Source organism: Egretta garzetta, unplaced genomic scaffold (genome assembly GCF_000687185.1).
Source record: "Egretta garzetta isolate BGI_Z169 unplaced genomic scaffold, ASM68718v1 scaffold15, whole genome shotgun sequence".
NCBI lineage: Eukaryota > Metazoa > Chordata > Aves > Pelecaniformes > Ardeidae > Egretta > Egretta garzetta.
This window is the reverse complement of record NW_009259798.1, coordinates 1,302,405-1,310,403: the sequence shown is the minus strand read 5'-3', so window position 1 is coordinate 1,310,403 and position 7,999 is coordinate 1,302,405. Positions and strand designations below refer to the sequence as shown.

At 45.9% G+C, this 7,999-nt stretch overlaps 1 protein-coding gene across 2 annotated transcripts; it reads right to left on the bottom strand.

The window, feature by feature from the left end:
• Positions 1-6,999, bottom strand: IAH1 (isoamyl acetate hydrolyzing esterase 1 (putative)). 2 transcript variants are annotated; one of them, XM_035895349.1, is made up of 5 exons: positions 6,407-6,493; positions 5,800-5,881; positions 5,393-5,554; positions 1,402-1,520; positions 1-694 (listed from the first exon to the last, which is right to left on the bottom strand). In XM_035895349.1, the coding sequence occupies exons 3-5, from the start codon at positions 5,496-5,498 to the stop codon at positions 512-514; spliced, it is 408 nt and encodes a 135-aa protein (XP_035751242.1). In that variant the 5' UTR covers positions 5,499-5,554; positions 5,800-5,881; positions 6,407-6,493; the 3' UTR covers positions 1-511. The 2 variants fall into 2 exon arrangements, with proteins under 2 accessions (XP_035751242.1, XP_035751241.1); XM_035895348.1 differs by lacking the exon at positions 5,800-5,881 and having other exon boundaries at positions 2-694; positions 6,407-6,999.
• Positions 7,000-7,999: the final 1,000 nt, after the last annotated feature.

Below are 7,999 nucleotides of genomic sequence, written 5' to 3'. Positions count from 1 at the left end.
CTGAAATGTAACATAGCACTACCAAAAATCCTTGCTTAAGCTGAGGTAACTGCTTTTCCTGCTGTATTACAAGCAAATAAATTAATCTGGACCGATTAACAGCTCTTGACACACTCCATGCTGCTGCCTCATATTGGCTCCTAGGTGTTATTACTAGCAGGTGGTATTTATCAAGGTGTAGCCCCCAAAGCTCAGCTAGGCCAGGAACTCCTCAGGGCAGCCTTCTGTCCCTTGTCACAGGGCAGCTGAGACTCTTATTTTCCTCCAAATCTTGCAAGGAAAGAGGAGCTCATCCCCACAGATGCTCAAACTACCAGCACAAGCAGCGTGCAAACAAACCACCCCCTGACACACCCCGAGTGGTCTCATCTTTATTCTCCTGCAGGCCAAGGGAAGGGGATACAGAGGAGCATCGACAGGGGACTCCCCGCTGCCCCGCTCCCTAGCGTGTTGCTGGACACTGGCTGTTAGTAAGCCAGCTGGCTTTGTCAGGCTGGGCTGCTTCAGCTGGTTACTGCAGGGGATCTCCCAGAAGACTGGCCTCGGGGTTCGTATGGTCCACGTCACGCCAATACGGAAGCAGTGAAGGAAAAGGAGACAGTTTTTTTTCCAGGCATGACCAAAGTTGTGCTGCTAGAAAGCTGTTGCCTTTTGTTGATAAATGGAGCCCATCAGACAGATAGGAAGAGAAATCCTACAGGGGAGGTTAAAGCCATATATTAATGTATTTGCGAGTTGCAAATAGAAGGTCTTGAGTAATTTTTAAGTAAGTTTGTTCTTCAAAGCCAGCTGGTATATATACTGGTTTTATTTTTCACCATTTGTATTAAAATATTAAGAGAAAGTTCTGATCACCAAAGTCAGTGCTATTCATCAGGAAAAGACCATGAGGTTAAGTGATGCAGTCAAAATGTTGAGTCTACTGCACCCTGGAGCGCAGGAGAGAGAAAAGATTCGGTGTCTGAACTGGAGTTACCTGCTTACGGCAAGCCTGCAGTCTGTCACAAGGTCAGGTATTTGGTCAGAGGCACCAGGAGGTACCTGTGCAATCTGATCTAACTTCGAAGTTAGCCCAGCGCTGTGCGGGAGGGTGGACTAAGCGCCTGCAGAGGCCCCTTCCAACCTAAGCTATTCCATGACGCAAAGTCCACGGAAATGGTTATTTAGACGTAACGCCCCCAGGGGACACTGGCCAACCAAATACAACAGTCAGGTTGTGGTAAGCTTTATTTCTCCCAGCCCAGCATCAAGCATTCCAGATCACTCTTTTCGTTCCCCAAAATGTGATCGGAATATATTTGGTACCATGTCAGCGATAATGCAGCACTACAGGTTCCTCTACGCTAAACTGCGCATTTCACAATTCATGATAATTTCAAAGTCTTTCTCATGACATCATACCTGATCTTTTTGCATCAGCGTCCAGAGGTCGAGCACATCCGTTCCACAGTCCCTTGCTACCTGAACACAGGCCTGGGCATATTCCCCAGTGGTGGCATTGCGGCGATTTAATTTGTCACCTATCAGACACAAAGAAAACATTGAGCGATCGCGACTGACACAGTTTGATTTCTGTCTTCCGTGGCATGGGTGGTGCCTATCAGTTTGTTACACCAGCGGACATAACCAATTACCAACCAAATCTGAAGCACCTTCATTTAAGTGGCTGGCAGCTATAGCTCATTTAGTCTCTTTCAGGGCACCTCTTGGTTTTGAGGCATTTAAAAATATATTTCTTAACAGATGTGTAACAGGCGAGAGAGGCAACGGCAACGAGCACACAGCGTGACGGTTACTTCTGCGCTGCTCACAGCTTCTGCCTCTGTCAAGCTTGAGGTGAAATCAGTGCATAGGTTTAAAACTCTTCATGCACGTGCTACTAGCACACAGAATAAAGTTAAATAAAATCTATTTACAAGCCTGCCTTCCACGTCCTGGATGACATCAGACATTTAGCATCTCCTTACAGTAGTCTCCTCATCATAACGTGCTGGTGAAACTGGGGTACACTTAGGTGCAAAGCTTTACTAGCACTCGCGACTGCTGCATTTGTGCGCGGTTACACTGGGAGCTGGACTTTCAGTACGTGCTCAGTTCAGCCACTGGAAGCCAGGAGTTTTGCATGGACCACAGTGAAACTTTGGGGCAGGATATTATTCGTTTATGTTGTTTCTTGTTTCTTTTTAATGGGACCCATAATGCAATTCATCAACTCCTACTCTACTCCCTCCTTGCACCTGATGATTCCCGCTTCTTCACACTGCCACCTCTTTCCTCCTATCACTTCTTTTCATCGTAAGAATATCCTCTGCAGCCTCACCAGTCCTTCCCCACCATGGCATATTTCTGAACTCTTGCTTGAACTTCCTTCCTGGTTCAACTCTCCCACAGACGGAGCAGCCCTTCAGCTCATCCAGCCTCCACCATGCAGAGCTCCATTTGTTGCCAAGTTCCCTGTATTGACCACAACCTCACCTCCCCAGGCGAGGTCCTGCAGTCCTGCCCTTTTCTCTTTCTGTGACTTCTAATCTAGCAGAGTTGATAATTTCTTATTCTCCCTTTGCCTTTTCTTTCATCGTCAGGACTTCTCGACTGTTTCTTCTCCTCTTCCACTCTGGAAGCGCACAAGCACAGGCCTGCTCTCAGTGAGCAGCAGGAGCACGTGCTGGGTCTATAAGCTAAGAGCAGCAGCCAAAGGAACTCAGGAAATACAGGGATTCCCCTGAGGGACAAAGGAAGCAACCTAGTGATTTGCCCTGACCTCTGCATGTACCCACTCAGCTTGGGAAGGAGGCCAGCCAACCTTGGGGAGTAATGGGATAGGGGATACTCAGAGATGCCAGATGCATCTGGGCAGGTGGGACTTGCCTCAAGGAGCTGCCTGTTGCATTGCTGAGGCCAATGCCCACCACCTACAAAAATTCGCAGCTAATGGGAGACCCATGGCAACTGGAAGAAGGTTCACATTACACCCATTTTTAAGAAAGGTAAGAAAAAGGACCTGAGGAACCATCAATCACTCAGCTTCACCTCAGTGCTAGAAAAGATAGTTACCTCCTTTTGGGATTAATTTCCAAACACATGAAGGACAAGAAGCAGCCATCAGCACAAATTTAGGAAAGCCAGCTGACCAACCCAATTGCCTTCTGCAATGAAATGTCTATACAGATGACGAAGAGCAGCTCTGGCTTTGGCAACGGCTTTGACTCCATCTCCCACAGCACTCTCATTTGGAAGCTGACTTACTTTTTGCATCTCTCTTCACACCTGGATGAATGTTCCTGCACACATCATCATCCTCATGTTTCATCTCTCTCCTTTGCTCTGATATCTATCTGACAAAACTAGAAATAAGCAGAACATTTCTCCTGGATAATGGTTGAGGGCAGATGATCTGATATTGCTGCTTACTGTGCCCACAATACTCAATTTGTGGTCCACGGTCTGAGATCACCGTGTCTTCTGCTCCATCCCTAGACAGCAATCTCTTTTAGACAGACACTGGCAGATTCAACACTGTTAATGCAAGTTTCCTCCCTCCCCATAAAAGGATAGAATCATAGAATAGAATCATAGAATCACTTTGGTTGGAAAAGACCTTTGAGATCATCGAGTCCAACCTTTAACCTAACCTTTCCATCCCACCACTAAACCATGTCCCTAAGCTCCTCATCTATCCTTCTTTTAAATACCTCCAGGGATGAGGACTCAACCACCTCCCTGGGCAGCCCATTCCAGAGCCTGACAAGCCTTTCGGTGAAGAAGTTTTTCCTAATGTCTAGCCTAAACCTGCCCTGGCGCAGCTTCAAACCCTTCCCCCTTGTCCTACCATCTGTTACCAGGGAGAAGAGGCCAACCCCCACCTCACTACAGCCTCCTGTCAGGCAGTTGTAGAGGGTGATCAGGTCTCCGCTCAGCCTCCTCTTCTCCAGACTAAATAACCCCAGTTCCCTCAGCCGCTCCTCGTATGACTTGTGTTCCAGACCCCTCACCAGCTTGGTTGCTCTCCTCTGGACATGCTCCAGCAATGCAACATCTTTCTTGTAGTGAGGGGCAAGTAGCCTTAAGACGAAAATGAACTAACAGCATTTTAAAAGTGTTACTCGATAGCTAGGAGCCAGACGAGCAGCATTCACGGTGTGCTCACCTAACAGATCTTCAAAAGGACAATACGGGTGCGTGTTTTGCAAACCGCAGCTGTAGCAGCTTTAGTGAGAGCTGGGCCCAGACACCTGGAGACTGACCACACTCTGCGCCTGACCTAGCCCTTACGCCCTGCCCAAGGATCTGCTACTGTCACATACACGGTACTGGCCGTGTCTGATGTGTGATCTGACCTGCTCAGCTGCTACTGTCTTACACAGTTTGTGAGTATTCCTCTAGGACTTACTCTCCTTTTCCAACTGAAATATAAAAACCACCCTGCTGGATGAGACCAAAAGCCCATGTAGTCCAAAATCTGCTTTGCACAGTGACACTGCCACACACGAAAGATCCCTAATGGGAAGTCATCCAATAACATAGTCCAATTTAATGCAGTTTTAAAGATGAGGCCATCTTCAAAATGTTACGTCTTTGATCAAGTACACAGCTCAGGATACACAGTAACACCTGAATTTGAGAAAACCTTGCAAAGACTAAGGTGACAGCTTTGTGTTTACTTGAATCTAACTCAAAAGTCCTTTATAAATGTGCCAGAACTGGACAAGCTATCCAAACGGAAGAGAGGACACGCTCTCAGGAAGTACAGACTGTCACTGCTGGAGTCCGTGGGATTATGGCAATTTCCACCAGCTGAGTAACGCTAAGTAAGCAGTGCTTTTCCGCCTCTATTTTTAGAGTTAGCTTGAACAATGTAATGAGAAATCATTTAATCACCTTTTGCTTCTTTTTCAGATACTTTTATTAGCATCCTTAGAATATTATATTCTCCTGGGGTTTTTTAAATTTAAAATAAACCTGGCTAGGATCTTACTGCTTATCCAAATAGATGTGAAACATGCTGTGACTATTTTAAAATTTTCTAAGGCACACAATGCCAAAACTTCTTCTGTTATTTGTGTTATTTTGGAAGCTGCTAGGACATGACGTAGTCTGTGTAGGACATCTCGGCAAAACCTATGCTCTCAAAGGGCAGCCACTTCTGTCAGTTTTATGCACGAACAGATCAATCAACACTTTCAAAAGGGTGTTACTAATTAGTTGGTAGATACTCCACAAGCTTATCCAAAAGCGGTTTAGCAGAACAGCTAGCAGTCCTTTTCCATCAGCTCAAAGAACACAACTGCAATCTGGTACAAGCACGAAGCTAATCACCTGTCAGGCTGGGATCAGCAACTTATGCTCTGCCAGTAAAAGGCAGAAATTCTGCCCATCCACACAATTCTTTTACCTTTGGCAAGACACTCCTTTTCCCAAGCCGATTCCTGAAGAGGTGGTGGCGTTATCAGAACAATCCTGTCTTCAGTGATGTCTACCGACTTCAGATACTGTATCATGCTCTTTAAGTTTGCAGCATATTCTTCCAAAGGAACGTGTTGCTTGGGGTTCAGATCTGTTAGGGGATGGAGTACGTGCATTAGCGATGCTAAACTGCTTACGGGTTTATTACACAACATAACGTGCTTTTTACAGTGTATGAATGCGGGCACTCATTTTCAGTAAGCAGTTCACCTCAACCACTGAGGCAGGAGGTGTCATGAGAAAACACTATTCCTCAATATCCAAAGCAGACAAATTGAGAGTTTAAACACAGCACTTCCAACTAATACAAACGAGGGACAGGGGAAAAGAAATCACCTTTTTTTTTCCTTTTTCAAAGATGCTTTGTCTTGCAACTCCACATCTTAGTATTAGTTCACATAATCACCTCAAACTTCACCTGAAACAAAAGCTAAGATTTTTCACTCTCTTGGATGCAGAGAAAAGTTTCAAAATTCCAGTGGACGTACAGACAGCCCTTTGTGCACTGAGGTTATCATTTTTGATTAGACTAGCTCTGCATGCTGCTATGCTTATCTTAAAGAGAATCCAAATGTGACCTTCCCTCATTTCCTCAACTCAGTTGCCAAGAACCCATCAGACTGCTTCAAAGGCAGAAAAATCAGCTAGATGCCTTACTCCAATTTGAGGTAAGGTTTATTGAGCACCTTTGAGCACCTTGAGCATCTTTAAATTTACTTTTAATATTAAAACTTGGTGAGAGGGAGAGAAATAGAAGGCACTGCATGGTTTAAATACAAATAAAATGATTGAAAACAATCCACTGTAAATATGCAAAAAAGACAACTGCTTCACAGAGAAGTGACAGGAAAAGTCTGTGGAATGTTCTGCCTTTTCTGCTAAACTGTAAAACTGTCTTAAGAGAACAGGTCATGGGAAAAAAACCCAAAACAATCTACTGTACCTTTCAAAGCACTGTCATTGGCTCCAAAGAAAATAGTAACTGCAACAGTACTCTCAGCACCAGTACTTTTGCTGATCAGTCTTGGAAGGATCAATTTAGCCCACCTGGTGTTGTACCCTGAGAGCCCACGGTTCACAACATCACATTTTCTGAAACAAAGACAAAGATCAAAAAAGAACATCTCTCCTCCGCCCACCAGAATAAAACTTGGGAAGTTTTGAACCATTCTGTCAGGATACCTGCCTCCGTCCCTCTCAGAAATGACGAGATGTTTTCAGTGGGATTATAACTTTATGTTTTGAAAGTACACCCACAGATTGCATCTGTAGTATTTACTGGTCGCTTAAACTATGAAACCTGAACAACAACAATCATGACAATCACTATGCATTTTTTCCTCTCCACTCAAGCTCTCAGTGGAAAAAAACACCCAGTGAGTATTTCCACCAGTACTGGGCAGGTTACCACTCAGGCAGTTCCACTTCAATGAATAAATGAATGTTAATAAATAAATACACATTACATATTAACTTGTGTTGGTTTTCCTTTAGGAAAGCCACACGACTTCTTGCATGCTAAAACTACTTTTGAAATTTAAGCTCATACCTGACCAGCCTCTCAGCAAGGGATGCCCCCCAGCCATTTTCCTGGAAGGAAAACTGAAAACAAGGAACACTGTTAGACTCTCACTGGAAGAACTTGCTCTCCAGCACGTCATGTCCCACCACCAGCACCTTCCCTCCTCAAAAGCTTTTCATGCATGGCCTCTCGCGCTGCTGCAACAGCACTTCCCTCCCAGCCTGCCCTGTCCCTGCAGAGGTCAAACAGCCCTGGTCTTACCCAGACACACGACTGGCATCAGAGGCAACGTGGGACCACACCTACAGAGGGATGGACCCTGCGGTCCCTTTGTAATCAAAACTGACTGCCGCATGTTATGGCTCATGAGGCTTTTTTATTTTATTTTCTACTTTATTTCTAAATTTATTTCACTGTGCCTTCATTCTGGAGAGCACCTCTCTCCCCCTTCTCCTTATTCCCACCGCTGCGTTATCCTCCCTGTTCCAATGCTCCGCCTGTCTACAGAGCTGCATGGTGGGTTGGTTTAGACAACCGATCTCCCATTAAAGATAACCTTCGTCTCTGGCCAAATCTTTTTTCATCAGAGCAGCTCTGGGACCCACTTCACCATGCGACAGAAGGCAGGGACCCAAAATGAACTCTAAAAGGCTGGTACTGCCTCAAAGGAGATGTTCACCAAGGCATGGCCCAGCCATGGCGAAGCAGAACGTGCGTCCGGGGTGGGAGAGCTCGATGCAAGGAGCTGCACAGAAGGGACGCACCAGGAGCCGGGTCGGGGCAGACATCAAAAATGCCACTGCCGCCAAAATACGAGAAGCTATGCTTCTACCAGATCACACTTCTAACACAGGAACTTTACGAATTTCTGCCAAAAGGCTCCAAATCTCATAAAAGACCATCAGGCGCCGAAGCTCCTGGTACACTCCCGTGGGAGGTGCGACAGGGACGTAACCGCGCCGGGCCGCGCTCCCGTTTCACCGGCCTCCTGCCCGCCCCACGGTGCCCGGCCCG

Excerpts from the sequence above, each read along its gene's own strand:
- IAH1 (XM_035895348.1), bottom strand. The coding sequence starts at position 6,632 with ATGGTTCAAAACTTCCCAAGTTTTATTCTGGTGGGCGGAGGAGAGATG. Across the intron at positions 5,555-6,406 it reads CAATGACAGTGCTTTGAAAG|ATCTGAACCCCAAGCAACAC; the intron begins GTACAGTAGATT and ends ATCCCCTAACAG. Across the intron at positions 1,521-5,392 it reads AAAGGAGTGTCTTGCCAAAG|GTGACAAATTAAATCGCCGC; the intron begins GTAAAAGAATTG and ends TGTGTCTGATAG.